Genomic DNA, 15,749 nt, shown 5'->3' with positions numbered 1-15,749 from the left:
AGTTTTAAAAAATACTAAATTTTATACAACTCAAAGACTCACATGGCACATCTCACCTTTGATTTACCTCTTGAGGACAACAAGGTAAACAGCCCACTACAGTCAATCAGATCAATGAGAGTGAGAATACTGGATGTTTTAAAGTAAACGATGTTATTATTCTATAAATATCGATCGATTAAATCCTCCAACTGTGAAAATCTGGATGAAAATGAAGCATTTGCCAAAGACCACAGGTTAGTACAGACAAGGAAGTCATGGTTGTAGCGGGATACAGGTCAATACCTCCAAAAGCTATATGGAATAATGGGGAGGTTGACAAAAATGATTGTGAAGGTCTAATTTTTCTTACTCTTACACGTGTGAATTAGAGTGGCATTTTACATTGTTTCTGCTTCTTAATCAGAAAAACCTAAAGAGGCACATAGGATACCACCAGTAAAATTTCCTTCCTTGGGGATTACTTTATGTACAAGGACTCATTGTCAAAAACATGAATGTTCCTCTTCCTGGGTTCTGTATGCCAAGAAAATCTGAAGCATGATAAATTTATCATCCTTAGTTTGCCACTGAGGACTCTTTGAGGCTTTGAGCAAAATCTACTCTGAGATGCTGTCTGTGGATCTCTCAAGATTTCTATTCTCAGAAATATAGTCCAAATCAGTGTATAGGAGACTTTGAAAATGGCAGAGAAATAAAAGTAAATGCTAATGAATATGATTTATTAATGCCTTAAACTTGTTCATGTAGTCAAAATAAAATGATAGAATATTGAACTAAAGGTCTTTAAGTCCTAAAGCACTGTTACAAATTCACCCTACAAGAACTGATGTGTGCATGCTTAGTCATGACCAACTCTTTGTGACCCCATGAACTGTAGCCCACCAGGCTCCTCTGTCCATGGAATTTTCTGGCAAAAATACTGGAGTGGGTTGCCATTTTCTACTCCAGGGGAATCTTCCCAAACCAGGAGTCAAACCCATATCTCTTGTGTATCTTGCAATGAGCAGGCAGATTCTTTACCAAATGTGCCACCTGGGAAGGGGGAGGGGTCTAGAAATATCAGTTATGTATCAAGATCTTCAGAATTATCTACTTGGGGAAATTTCTATTGGTTGCTAGAACAAGGGAAGTCAGAGATTTATATAGTAATGGAGATGAGGATCTGTGGCAGGTATCCATCTAAACATTAAATAGTACAAGGAGGGGGAATATTACAGGGAAGGGGAAATAATATAGGGAAAGCACCAGAGGGGAGAGGGAAGCACAGAAAATAGAATCAGATAGAGATATTTCTACCAAGTGCCCAGAAGTAGGAGATTAATAGAGTCAGAGAAATGTGACTTCAATATGGAGACTTTATAAACATTTTGGAAGGAAAAGATGGGTACAAAAATTTATTCTTCTGAAAAAAATTAAGTAATTATTCTCTAGTAATTCTCTTATGTGTCCAGGAATAGATCAACTTGAGGAATTACAAAGACTTTAGGAATAAGGTCATTTACATGAGTAACAGGAGGGCTTCCATGGAACAATTCTAATCCAGTGGACACTGGTTTGGGTCAACTGAATGGAGAGTTATATACGACCTGATTCTGTTGATTACAAAGAGTTTTATCTCCCCAGCCCCAAGAAACTTTAGTTTTCATCATTTTCACCTATTCCGTTTAGATCTACTGAAGGTCAACAATGAAAAACCGAACCACATTTACTGAGTTTATTTTGTTGGGCCTCACAAATCAACCTGAGGTCCAGGCAGTGATATTCATCTTTCTGTTTCTCACCTACATGCTAAGTGTCCTAGGAAATCTGATTATCATCATTCTCACTCTAGTAGATTCTCACCTCCAGACCCCCATGTATTTTTTCCTCCGGAATTTCTCCTTCTTAGAAGTTTCCTTCACATCCATTTTTATTCCCAGATTTCTGACCAGCATGACAACAGGAAATAAAGCCATCAGCTTTGCTGGATGCTTAATTCAATATTTTTTTGCTATATTTCTTGGGGCAACAGAGTTTTACCTCCTGGCTTCTATGTCCTATGACCGCTACGTGGCCATCTGCAAACCTCTGCACTACCTGACCATCATGAACAGCAGAGTCTGCATACAACTTGTGTTCTGCTCCTGGCTAGGGGGATTCCTAGCTATCTTTCCCCCGATCATCTTAATGAGCCAGGTGGATTTCTGTGCCTCCAATGTTCTGAATCACTATTACTGTGACTATGGGCCCCTCCTGGAGCTTGCCTGCTCAGACACAAGCCTCTTAGAACTGATGGTAATTTCCTTGGCAGTTGTGACTTTGGTGGTTACTCTGGTGCTGGTGACACTTTCTTATACATATATTATCAGGACCATTCTGAGGATTCCTTCTTCTCAGCAAAGGGCAAAGGCTTTTTCCACTTGTTCCTCCCACATGATTGTCATCTCACTCTCTTATGGCAGCTGCATGTTTATGTACATTAATCCTTCTGCAAAAGAAGAAGGTGCTTTCAACAAAGGAATAGCCGTGCTCATTACTTCAATTACTCCCTTGTTAAATCCCTTCATTTACACTCTAAGAAATCAGCAAGTGAAACAAGCCTTCAAGGACACCATCAAAAAGATTATAAAGCTTTAACAAAACACAATACACTTCAAGGAAAGATATACTTCATTTAGTAAATATGTATTGAGTGTCTACTATAATTCAAATGCTGACCTGGCATTTAAGGATAAAAATATGAAAGGCATATGTCCTAATTTCAGGGAATCTATGGTGTAATGTGATAGAAATGTATATAAACTGTAAATTGTCAAGTTTGCGGTTTACTTATAAGTCATAAGCTTGAGTGCGTGCATGTGTGCTAAGTTGCTTCAATCATGTCTGACTCTTTTTGACACTATGGACTGTAGCTTGCCAGGCTCCTCTTTCGGTGGGATTCTCCAGGCAAGGATACTGGAGTGGGTTGCCATGCCCTCCTCCAGGGGGTCTTCCCCACTCAGGAATTGAACCAGCATCTCTTATGTCTCCTGCATTAGAATACGGGTTCCTTACCACTAGCTCTATCTGGGAAGCCCCAAGTCATAAGTTTATAAAAAATAAAAGAATATGGTAAGAGAAGGATGAATGAGAAAGTCCAAAAAGAACAACTGGAAAGAACTGGCTGTTTTCTGGAGTAAACTGGACATTGTGAGTCAGTAGATGTTTTAAGAAAAGAAGTGATGCTATGAGCATTGTTTCTAAAGAAATCTAGCGTTACTGTTCATTATGGAGCTGTGGAGCCATGCTTCTATTAAAGTGAAAATATTTTTTATTCTCCTTCTCTTTTTCATTTATCTTACAACTGTAGCCGTTGAAACTACGATCCTCCTGTAAATTAGGTCCACTTTTCTCCAAATGAGGGAAAAACTCTCAAGATTTTGTCAACTTACACATTCATTTTCTAAAAGTTGTAGTTAGAGTTCTAGAGGCAAGGTTTACATCCTCTTACCTGTTGTTGCTGTTCCTAGCTGACATCTTTCTAAGTTAATGACTGAGTTACCCACTCTGTCTCTCTTTCTCTCTTTGGTAGTCTTTGAAAACATTTTTTCAATCACAATTTAATTTTCATCTTTTTGTTTACTTTTGTTAGGTATTATAAAGGACAAATTTTGTGATGTGGCTTCATTCTTTCAACTTTTCCCCAAATTTTTGCTTTTTTTACATAACCCATGGATACCTGTTTTATAAAGTGAAAAAAATATAAAGTATCACACAGTTTTATATGTAAAATGTTCCAAATTATGAATCTTCACAGCCAACTGGGAACAGATTACCCTACCAAGAATTCCACACATGGATTTTAGGTAACAACAAACTGAATTTGTAGAGGTGATGGTAGAAATTCAACATCAATGGAACTTAGGACATTTTGGAAAGCTGATTATTTATACATAGTTTAGTAACATCCTAATTCATTGCAGAATGCTGATTGAGGTGCAAACGGTGCATCATCTGATGTATTCACATGTTTTATATGTGGTAATAATATTGAGTGGAATGATGCTTCTTAGTCACTTAAGGAAAAAACTGTACCAGCCTGATCATGAGAGAAAATTTCCAAAACCACAGAAGAGAGTGAAGAGTGTATAATATTTTTAATAAATGACCTTTTTATAAGCCATGGCTATTTTGAATATCTGGGTTTCCTTGATGGCTAAGCTAGGGATTGTGTTAGTTGCTCAGTCATGTCTGACTCTTTGCAACCCCACTGACTGTAGCCTGCCAGGCTTCTCTGTCCTTGAAGATCTCCAAGCAAAAATACTGGAGTGGATTGCCATTCCCTTCTCCAGAGGAAATTCCCAGTCCAGGGATCGAACCCTGGACTCCTGCATTACAGGCAGATTCTTTATTGTTTGAGCTACAGGGAAGTCCAAGCTAGGGATTAATGATGCCTTTTAATTTATTCCAAATTTACTGAATTATTAATTAATAGAGAAATGTTCTCAAATGATCACACCTGAATCATTAACTTCCCCCATATCCACATTTCTACCAAAGCCCATGGTGAAATGGAAGACAATGCCATATTGTGGTTGAAAATACAAGCTTTAGTTCAAATCCCAGATTTTCAACCTTCTACCCAAGTCTCCTTGAAACAGTTTTTAACCTGCCTAAAGCTTATTTTTCTCAACTCTAAAATGTGGATAATATAGTGTCTATCTTATAGGGTAGTTTTGAGAATTAAATAAAATGATAGTCATAAAATTTCTAAGTCATTATTTGTTATGTTTAAGAAATGACATCCATTATAACAATATGGATGTCAATATAATCAATGTCTTTTTTTCAAGAAACTCAGGCTTAACTAGTAAGAATAAGCATTAAATTGATTGGTGTAACATAAGCAGGACTGTAAAAATGCTGGTCATTCGATTTGAAATCCCTGTGCAACAAGACCAGTTTATTTCTATTCCTCTTATGTCCATTTGCATAAGACATATGCATCCTTGGATAGCTAGATTATTGCATCCTTGGATAGCTAGATTAGTCACACATTTGATAAAGCAAGGCAGAACACATGGCAGCAGATTGTTAGGACTAGGCTACCATCAACCCCATGTGACCTGGATATCTCTGAGTATAAATGAGATGAAGAAGAGTACTTTGTGTAAATCAGAGTACACGGACACTAGCCAGGGCTTCACCTAGTCTTCATAATATAAACATTTAGAAATGAATTTTGGAAGAAATGTATCACATTTTAAATGTACTTGTTTAAAAAAGAGAGAAAAATAAAAAGACAAGTCATGCTCTCCTGAAACTGTTCATCTTGCTAGCTTTATATCAATAGTTACTGGGTATGTAACTCAAGTCACAAAGCAAAGGAATGAATTTACTGATCCTGCAGCTGAATCTTTGAAATGTTCAATGTCTAAATGTGTAGGTTGGTAGGCTTTAACTCTCCTGTCACCACTGTAGACAGGAATCAAAAGAATACCTACCTAGTATTCTCAAGATAATATCAAAGAAATGCTAGGGTAAGGAGATAATAAAAACACTGGGCGTTCATTCCTCCATCCTCTCCCCAAAATCCCCAGGTTGTGGACATATGAATTACAAATCTAAACAGATGGTCTTTTCTGAATGCTGTTTATTGCAAAGAGTTTAAAATGAAATTTAAAAAAATTTTAAAGAACTTTTTAAGAAGCCAAGTAAGGTAAGAACTGTTTTATAATGACTTGGACATTCTGACCTGAGGATCAGCTTTGTCATTTCTTTAAATTCATCCAGAAGTTCACAGACCAGGGCTTAAGCTTCAGCCCACACACATAATTGGACAGGATAGCAGAAGCTATGCAGAGGGCATGAGTTCAGAAGCCAAAAGAACTACCCATCTGAAGAATGCATCCACTGTGGGGTGCAGTAACGACTGGGGACAAGATTACACAAAAGACAATATATGATCCAGAGAACAAAAGCATCAAGAGATTAAAATAAGTATCAGTTCAGTACAGTTCAGTCGTTCAGTCCAGTTCGGTCGTTCAGTCATGTGCAACTTTTTGCGACCCCATGAATTGCAGCATGCCAGACTTCCCTGTCCATCACCATCTCCCAGAGTTCACGCAGACTCACATCCATCGAGTCAGTGATGCCATCCAGCCATCTCATCCTCTGTCGTCCCCTTCTCCCCTGCCCCCAATCCCTTCCAGCATCAGAGTCTTTTCTAATGAGTCAACTCTTTGCATGAGGTGGCCAAAGTACTGGAGTTTCAGCTTCAGCATCATTCTTTCCAAAGAACACCCAGGGCTGATCTCCTTTAGAATGGACTGGCTGGATCTCCTTGCAGTCCAAGGGACTCTCAAGAGTCTTCTCCAACACCACAGTTCAAAAACATCAATTCTTTGGCGCTCAGCTTTCCTCACAGTTCAACTCTCACATCCATACATGACCACTGGAAAAACCACAGCCTTGACTAGATGGACCTTTGTTGGCAAAGTAATGTCTCTGCTTTTGAATATACTATCTAGGTTGGTCATAACTGTCTTTCCAAGGAGTAAGCGTCTTTTAATTTCATGGCTGCAGTCACCATCTGCAGTGATTTGGGAGCCCAAAAAAATAAAGTCTGACACTGTTTCTACTGTTTCCCCATCTATTTCCCATGAAGTGATGGGACCAGATGCCATGATCTTCGTTTTCTGAATGTTGAGCTTTAAGCCAACTTTTTCATTCTCCTCTTTCACTTTCATCAAGAGGCTTTTTAGCTCCTCTTCACTTTCTGCCATAAGGGTGGTGTCATCTGCATATCTGAGCATATTGATATTTCTCCCGACAATCTTGATTCCAGCTTCTGCTTCTTCCAGCCCAGCATTTCTCATGATGTACTCTGCATATAAGTTAAATAAGCAGGGTGACAATATATAGCCTTGAAGTACTCCTTTTCCTGTTTGGAAAATAAGTATAAGTTCCTCAAAAGGATAGGAATGATACTGATTAAATGAAGGATAAAACATTATAAACATAACTAGGTAAAAAATACTGCTGAAAAACATAAATGAAATAAAGATGAGACTAATACCAGGAAAGAAAGAACTAAAACAAAAATAATGAGCTAGAAAATCAGATCAAACCAGTCAATCCTAAAGGAAATCAGTCCTGAATATTCATTGGAAGAACTGATGCTGAAGCTGAAACTCCAATACTCTGGCCACCTGATGCAAAGAACCGACTCTTCTGAAAAGACCCTGATAAGATTAAAGGTGAAAGGAGAAGGGGATGACAGAGGATGAGATGGTTGGATGGCATCACCGACTCGATGGACATAAGTTTGAGTAAGCTCCAGGAATTGGTGATAGACAGAGAAGCCTGGCATGCTGCAGTCCATGGGTTGGCAAAGAGTCGGACACGACTGAGTGACTGAACTTAATTGAACTGAAAGCAGTAGAAAACAAGACGTTAAGTTGATAATGGAAAACAATAGATAGGTAGATAGATAAGCACCAAAAAACAAATGCAGATGCCAAAATCTAGATAATAAGTGTTGCAGGTATAGAGAAGATTAAGAGAAGGAAATAATAGTATATTTCCTACACTAGAGAAAGATGGATATCTCCAAGAATGCTGAAACAAGATGTGCTGAGTCGGGTCAGTCATATCCGACTTTGTGACCCTATGAACTGCAGCCTGCCAGGCTCCACTGCCCATGGGATTTTTCAGGCAAGAATACTGGAGTGGGTTGCCATTTCCTTCTCCAGGGGATCTTCCCAAGCCAGGGATCGAACCCAACTCTCCTGCGTCTCCTGCATTGTAGGCAGATTCTTTACCCACTGAGCCATTGGGGAAGCCCTGAAACAAGACAGAAAAGCAAATACATCTTAAGAAATCAGACACTTCAATGTGATCATAAAATAAAAGAACACCGCAGAAGCCTTGCCACACAAAAGACAAATTTGAAGACCCTTTTAAAAGACATATTCAAATGCTCGTGTCATTAAGCAAGTTAGAAGGTAGTAGTTAAACTAAAATAAATGGTGAAGACAGTAAACAAAAATATTAATCATACAACAGTCTCTTAGTTTATTAAGAATATAAATTTTACTTTCATGTACTCTGGTAATTATGAAATGAAAGGAAAGAAATGAGAAAAGAGTCTTATGAGTAGGACTTAAAAATAGCACTTTGGAAGTTTCCTGTGTGGTCCAGTGGCTAAGACTCTGCTTTCCCAATGCAGAGGTCTCAGGTTCAAATCCTGATCAGAGAACTAGATCCTCCATGCCTCAACTAAAGATCAAAGATTCCATGTGCCATAAACTAAGATCCAGCACAGACAAATAAATAAATAGTACTTTGGTCCTACAAAAAAATTTAGATGCTACTATCTTGAGAAACCTATATGCAGGTCAGGAAGCAACAGTTTGAACTGGACATGGAACAACAGACCGGTTCCAAATAGGAAAAGGAGTACCTCAAGGCTGTATATTATCACCCTGCTTATTTAACTTATATACAGAGTACATCATGAGAAACGCTGGGCTGGAAGAAGCAGAAGCTGGAATCAAGATTGCTGGGAGAAATATCAATACCTCAGATATGCAGATGACACCACCCTTATGGCAGAAAGTGAAGAGGAGCTAAAAAGCTTCTTGATGACAGTGAAAGAGGAGAGTGAAAAAGTTGGCTTAAAACTCAATATTCAGGAAACAAAGATCATGGCATCTGGTCCCATCACTTCATGGGAAATAGATGGGGAAACAGTGTCAAACTTTATTTTTTGGGCTCCCAAATCACTGCAGATGGTTACTGCAGCCATGAAATTAAAAGACGCTTACTCCTTGGAAGGAAAGTTATGACCAACCTAGATAGTATATTCAAAAGCAGAGACATTACTTTGCCAACAAAGGTCTGTCTAGTCAAGGCTATGGTTTTTCCAGTAGTCATGTATGGATGTGAGTTGGACTGTGAAGAAAGCTGAGCGCCAAAGAATTGATGCTTTTGAACTGTGGTGTTGGAGAAGACTCTTGAGAGTCCCTTGGACTGCAAGGAGATCCAGCCAGTCCATTCTAAAGGAGATCAGCCCTGGGTGTTCTTTGGAAAGAATGATGCTGAAGCTGAAACTCCAGTACTTTGGCCACCTCATGCAAAGAGTTGACTCATTAGAAAAGACTCTGATGCTGGGAGGGATTGGGGGCAGGAGGGGATGACAGAGGATGAGATGGCTGGATGGCATCACCGACTCGATGGATGTGAGTTTGAGTTAACTCCAGGAGTTGGTGATGGACAGGGAGGCTTGTCATGCTGCGATTCATGGGGTCACAAAGAGTCGGACATGACTGAGCGACTGAACTCAACTGAACTGATCAAAGTTTCAGAAATGTGTTCAAAACTAAGACATTTTAATCAAAATGCAAAATGTCATTCATATCTATTTGTATTCTAAAGCAGTTGTTGCTTGAATGTAATTTATGAAATGGAGTGGAGGAAAAGTGCTATTTTGGTGATATGTTTCTTTTGAACTGGGGGCTTCCCTTGTGGCTCAGCTGGTGAAGAATCCACCTGCAATGAGGGGGACCTGGGTTCCATCCCTGGGTTGGGAAGATCCCCTGGAGAAAGAAAAGATTACCCACTCCAGTATTCTCGCCTGGAGAATCTCATGAACTGTACAGTCCATGGGATCACAAAGAATCAGACACAACTGAAGGACTTTCCCTTTCACTTTTCGCTGGAACTGAATATTTCCTACCTTGTATTGCAAAGGAAATGCCTGAACTTCATTTATCACAATGAATAAATGATAAATACCTCCCTCTACCAAAGAAAGGGAAAAAAGTCTAACTTACTTGATTGGAGAGCAGTCTGTAAAATTATCTGGATGATCTTCTTGAGCACTTTTGCCTTCATTTATATTTGTTTATTATATGCATCAACCACTTGATAGGTCATACACTCAGGTTATGCACTCATCTCATTCAGTTCAGTTCAGTCGCTCAGTCGTGTCCGACTCTTGCAACCCCATGAATTGCAGCACGCCAGGCCTCCCTGTCCATCACCAACTCCTGGAGTTCACCCAGACTCACACCCATCGAGTCAGTGATGCCATCCAGCCATCTCATCCTCTGTCATCCCCTTCTCCTCCTGCCCCCAATCTCTCCCAGCATCAGAGTCTTTTCCAATGAGTCAACTCTTTGCATGAGGTGGCCAAAGCACTGGAGCTTCAGCTTCAGCATCATTCCCTCCAAAGAAATCCCAGGGCTGATCTCCTTCAGAATGGACTTGTTGGATCTCCTTGCAGTCCAAGGGACTCTCAAGAGTCTTCTCCGACACCACAGTTCAAAAGCATCAGTTGGGGGGCGGTCCTAAGATGGCGGAGGAATAGGACAGGGAGACCACTTTCTCCCTCACAAATTCATCAAGAGAACATTTCAATGCTGAGTAAATTCCACAAAACAACTTCTGAATGCTGGCAGAGGACATCAGGCACCCAGAAAAGCAGATCATTGTCTTCAAAAACAGGTAGGAAAAAATATAAAAGACAAAAAAGGAGACAAAGTAGGTAGGGAGGGAGCTCCATCCCAGGAAGGGAATCTTAAGAAGAGAGGTTTCCAAACACCAGGAAACACTCTCGCTGCTGAGTCTGTGGCGAGCCTTGGAAGCACAGAGGACAACATAACAGGAAGGAAAAATAAATAAATAATTAAAATCAACAGATTACGAGCCCAACAGTAACTCCCCCAGTGGAGACGCAGCGCAGACGCCTGCATCCGCCACTAGCAAGTGGGGGCTAGGCAAGGAGGCGTGGGAGGCGCGGGCTGCAGTGCTTTGTAAGATTCGGGCCAGAACACCCCGCGCGTAGCCAGAGCAAACTAACTTGGGCTAGCAAACCAGACTGTGGGATAGCTACTACACGAAAAGCTCAAACATAAGACACTGCCAGGACCATGCACAGAACAAAGGACAGAACAGAAATAGGACGGCTGCAGACCATCCCCCTCCGGTGACAGGCAGCCAGAGCCGTAAGGGCTGGAAGGGGGCAATCGCAGCCCAAGAGAGACATTACCTACCAAAATGCAAGCAGGCTTCTTTGCTAACTAAGACTTCTGGGAGTTCTGGACAGTCATCAGCCACCAGAGAAGGGACCCCAGCGATACACCCAGAAAAATGAGCAGCAGAGACGGGAAAGGTGATAAGTTGCAGCAACTGCGCTCACCAAACACCTGAGCTACTCAGACCTGGGAAGGGCACAAAATGCAGGCCCAACCGAATCTGCGCCTCTGAGAGCTACCTGAGTGCCAAGCCTGAGCAGCTTAGACCAGAGGTGCATGCAGCCTAGGGCCGGCCTGAGACGGTTCCCGGTGGAGCGACGTAGAGCCTGAGTGGTGTGCGCCGCGAGCAGGGGCAGGCCCAGCGGGGCTGAGACACTGCATGCACACAACAGTGTTACTTGTTTGCAGCATCCATCCCTCCCCACAGCGCGACTGAACAAGTGGGCCTAAAAAAAAAAAGTGTCCACCACCGCCCCCCCGTGACAGGGCGGAAATCAGACACTGAAGAGACCAGCAAACAGAAGAAGTTAAACAGAGGGAACCGCCTTGGAAGTGACCCCACACTGCCCACAACACCAGAGAAAGGGCCAGATATATCTTTACTATTTTTACGATCATTCTTTGTGTGTGTGTGATTGTTTTTTCTTTTCTTTTTCCTCTTCTTTTTTTTAACCTTCTTACATTTTTAAGCCCTCTATTTCTCCTTTAATTTTTATTTTTATAACCTACTATTACCTTTCAAAAAAAAAAAAACCTCTATTTTTAAAGCAAACACCATATATACTCTTTTTGTGGTTGTTGTTGTTGTTTTTAAATAATTCTTGTGGCTTTGTTTTTTTTTTTTTTCTTTCTTCTCCTTTTTCTTCTTTTCTTTAATATTGTATTTTTGAAAATTCAACCTCTACTCTAGATTTTTAATCTTTGCTTTTTGGTATTTGTTGTCAATTTTGTACATTTAAAAACCCAATCTTCAGTACCCAATTTTACCTGAGAGTGAGATTACTGGCTTGACCACTCTCTTCTCCTTTGGACTCTCCTTTTTGTCCACCAGGTAGCCTCTGTCTCTTCCCTCCCCCTTCTCTTCTCTACCCAACTCTGTGACTCTCTGTGTGTTCCAGACGGTGGAGAACACTCAGGGAACTGGTTACTGGCTGGATCTGTCTCTCTCCTTTTCATTTCCCTCTTTTATCCTCCTGGCCACCTCTGTCGACTTCCTCCCTCTCCTCTTCCCTGTATAACTCCGTGAACACCTCTGAGTGGTCCAGACATAAGGAAGTGACTACTGACTAGCTTGCCCTCTCCTCTTTTGATCCCACTTCATCTCATTCCTGTCACCTCTAACTACCCCCTCCCTCTTCTCTTCTCCATGTAACTCAGTGAACCTCTCTGGGTGTCCCTCGGTGTGGAGAAACTTTTCATCTTTAACCTAGATGTTTATCATCAGTGCTGTATAGATTGAGAAGTCTTGAGGCTACTGTAAAAATAAAACTGAAAACCAGAAGCAGGAGGCTTAAGTCCAAATCCTGAGAACATCAGAGAACTCCTGAATCCAGGGAATATTAATCAATAGGAGCTCATCAAATGCCTCCATACCTACACTGAAACCAAGCACCACCCAAGGGCCAACAAGTTCCAGAGCAAGACATACCATGCAAATTCTCCAGCAACACAGGAACACACCCCTGAGCGTCAATATACAGGCAGCTCGAAGTTACTCGAAAACCATTGACATCTCATAACTCATTACTGGTCACTTCATTGCACTCCAGAGAGAAGAAATCCAGCTCCACCCACCAGAACTCCAACACAAGCCTCCCTAACCAAGAAAACTTGACAAGCCACTGATACAACCCTGCCCACAGCAAGGAAACTCCATAATAAAGAGAACTCCACAAATTCCCAGAATATAGAAAGGCCACACCAAACACAGCAATATAACCAAGATGAAGAGACAGAGGAATACCCAGGAGGTAAAGGAACAGGAGAAATGCCCACCAAACCGAACAAAAGAGGAAAACATAGGGAATCTACCTGAGAAAGAATTCCGAATATTGATAGTGAAAATGATCAAAAATCTTGAAATCAAAATGGAATCGCAGATAAATAGCCTGGAGACAAGGATTGAGAAGATGCAAGAAAGGTGTAACAAGGACCTAGAAGAAATAAAAAAGAGTCAATATATAATGAATAATGCAATAAGTGAGATCAGAAACACTCTGGAGGCAACAAATAGTAGAATAATGGAGGCAGAAGATAGGATTAGTGAAATAGAAGATAGAATGGTAGAAATAAATGAATCAGAGAGAAAAAAGAAAAACAAATTAAGAAATGAGGACAATCTCAGGGACCTCCAGGACAATATGAAAGGCTCCAACATTCGAATTATAGGAGTCCCAGAAGAAGAAGACAAAAAGAAAGACCATGAGAAAATACTTGAGGAGAAACTGGAGCCGATTATACAGAGTGAAGTAAGCCAGAAAGAAAAACACCAATACAGTATACTAACACATATATATGGAATTTAGAAAGATGGCAATGACGACCCTGTATGCATGACAGGAAAAAAGACGCAGCTGTGTATAACGGACTTTTGGACTCAGTGGGAGAGGGAGAGGGTGGGATGATATGGGAGAATGGCATTCTATCCTGTATACTATCATGTAAGAATTGAATCACTAGTCTATGTCTGACACAGGGTACAGCATGCTTGGGGCTGGTGCATGGGGATGACCCACAGAGATGTTATGGGGAGGGAGGTGGGAGGGGGGTTCATGTTTGGGAACACATGTAAGAATTAAAGATTTTAAAATTAAAAAAATAAAAAACTTAATACTAAAAAAAAAAAAATAAATAAACCAAACAATGTAAAGAAAGCACTAATAAAGTAATCACTCAATAAAAGTTGGCTATTATTAGCTATATAATGTGATGATCAATAAAAATACTATCCTGTGGAAAATCAAAAAAAAAAAAAAAAAAGAAAATACTTGAGGAGATAATAGTTGAAAACTTCCCTAAAATGGGGAAGGAAATAACCACCCAAGTCCAAGAAACCCAGAGAGTTCCAAATAGGATAAACCCAAGGTGAAACACCCCAAGACACATATAATCAAATTAACAAAGATCAAACACAAAGAACAAATATTAAAAGCAGCAAGGGAAAAACAACAAATAACACACAAGAGGATTCCCATAAGGATAACAGCTGATCTTTCAATAGAAACTCTTCAGGCCAGGAGGGAGTGGCAAGACATACTTAAAGTGATGACAAAAAATAACCTACTTCCCAGATTACTGTACCCAGCAAGGATATCATTCAAATATGAAGGAGAAATCAAAAGCTTTACAGACAAGCAAAAGCTGAGAGAATTCAGCACCACCAAACCAGCTCTCCAACAAATGCTAAAGAATATTCTCTAGACAGGAAACACAAAAAGGGCATATAAACCTGAACCCAAAACAATAAAGTAAATGGCAACAGGATCATACTTATCAATAATTACCTTAAACGTAAATGGGTTGAGTGCCCCAACCAAAAGGCAAAGACTGGCTGAATGGATACAAAAACAAGATCCCTATATATGCTGCCTACAAGAGACCCACCTCAAAACAAGGGACACATACAGACTGAAAGTGAAGGGCTGGAAAAATATATTCCACACAAATAGAGACCAAAGGAAAGCAGGAGTAAGAATACTCATATCCAATAAAATAGACTTTAAAACAAAGGCTGTGTAAAGAGACAAAGAAGGCAACTACATAATGACCAAAGTATCAATCCAAGAAAAAGATATAACAATTATAAGTATATATGCACCCAACATAGGAGCACCGCAATATGTAAGACAAATGCTAACAAGTATGAAAGGGGAAATTAAAAATAACACAATAATAGTGGGAGACTTTAATACCCCACTCACACCTATGGACAGATCAACTAAACAGAAAATTAACAAAGAAACACAAACTTTAAATGATACAATAGACCAGTTAGACCTAATTGATATCTATAGGACATTTCACCCCAAAACAATGAATTTCACATTTTTTCTCAAGTGCACGCGGAACCTTCTCCAGGATAGATCACATCCTGGGCCATAAATCTAACCTTGATAAATTCAAAAAAATCGAAATCATTCCAAGCATCTTTTCTGACATAATGCATTAAGATTAGATCTCAATTACAGGAGAAAAACTATTAAAAATTCCAACATATGGAGGCTGAAAAACACGCTTCTCAATAACCAACAAGTCACAGAAGAAATCAAAAAAGAAATCAAAATATGCATAGAAACAAATGAAAATGAAAACACAACAACCCAAAACCTGTGGGACACTATAAAAGCAGTGCTAAGAGGAAAGTTCATAGCAACACAGGCATACCTCAAGACACAAGGAAAAAGTCAAAAATAACCTAACCCTACACCTAAAGCAACTAGAAAAGGAAGAAATAGAGGACCCCAGAGTTAGTAGAAGGAAAGAAATCTTAAAAATTAGGGCAGAAATAAATGCAAAAGAAACAAAAGAGACCATAGCAAAAATCAACAAAGCCAAAAGCTGGTTCTTGGAAAGGATAAATAAAATTGACAAACCATTAGCCAGACTCATCAAGAAACAAAGAGAGAAAAATCAAATCAATAAAATTAGAAATGAAAATGGAGAGATCACAACAGACAACACAGAAATACAAAGGATCATAAGAGACTACTATCAGCAATTATATGCCAATAAAATGGACAACGTGGAAGA

General features: G+C 39.9%; 1 protein-coding gene across 1 annotated transcript; it reads left to right on the top strand.

Annotated features, from left to right (window-relative positions):
- Positions 1 to 1,689: 1,689 nt before the first annotated feature.
- LOC128047470 (olfactory receptor 6C4) lies at positions 1,690 to 2,619 on the top strand. The gene has a single exon (XM_052639682.1). The coding sequence runs from the start codon at positions 1,690 to 1,692 to the stop codon at positions 2,617 to 2,619; it is 930 nt and encodes a 309-aa protein (XP_052495642.1).
- The last annotated feature ends 13,130 nt before the right edge of the window (positions 2,620 to 15,749 follow it).

Source organism: Budorcas taxicolor, chromosome 5 (assembly GCF_023091745.1).
Source record: "Budorcas taxicolor isolate Tak-1 chromosome 5, Takin1.1, whole genome shotgun sequence".
Lineage (NCBI taxonomy): Eukaryota > Metazoa > Chordata > Mammalia > Artiodactyla > Bovidae > Budorcas > Budorcas taxicolor.
This window is presented reverse-complemented; position numbering and strand designations above follow the sequence as displayed.

What these genes read in the sequence shown, in the direction of transcription:
- LOC128047470 (XM_052639682.1), top strand. Translation starts at nt 1,690, where the DNA reads ATGAAAAACCGAACCACATTTACTGAGTTTATTTTGTTGGGCCTCACA.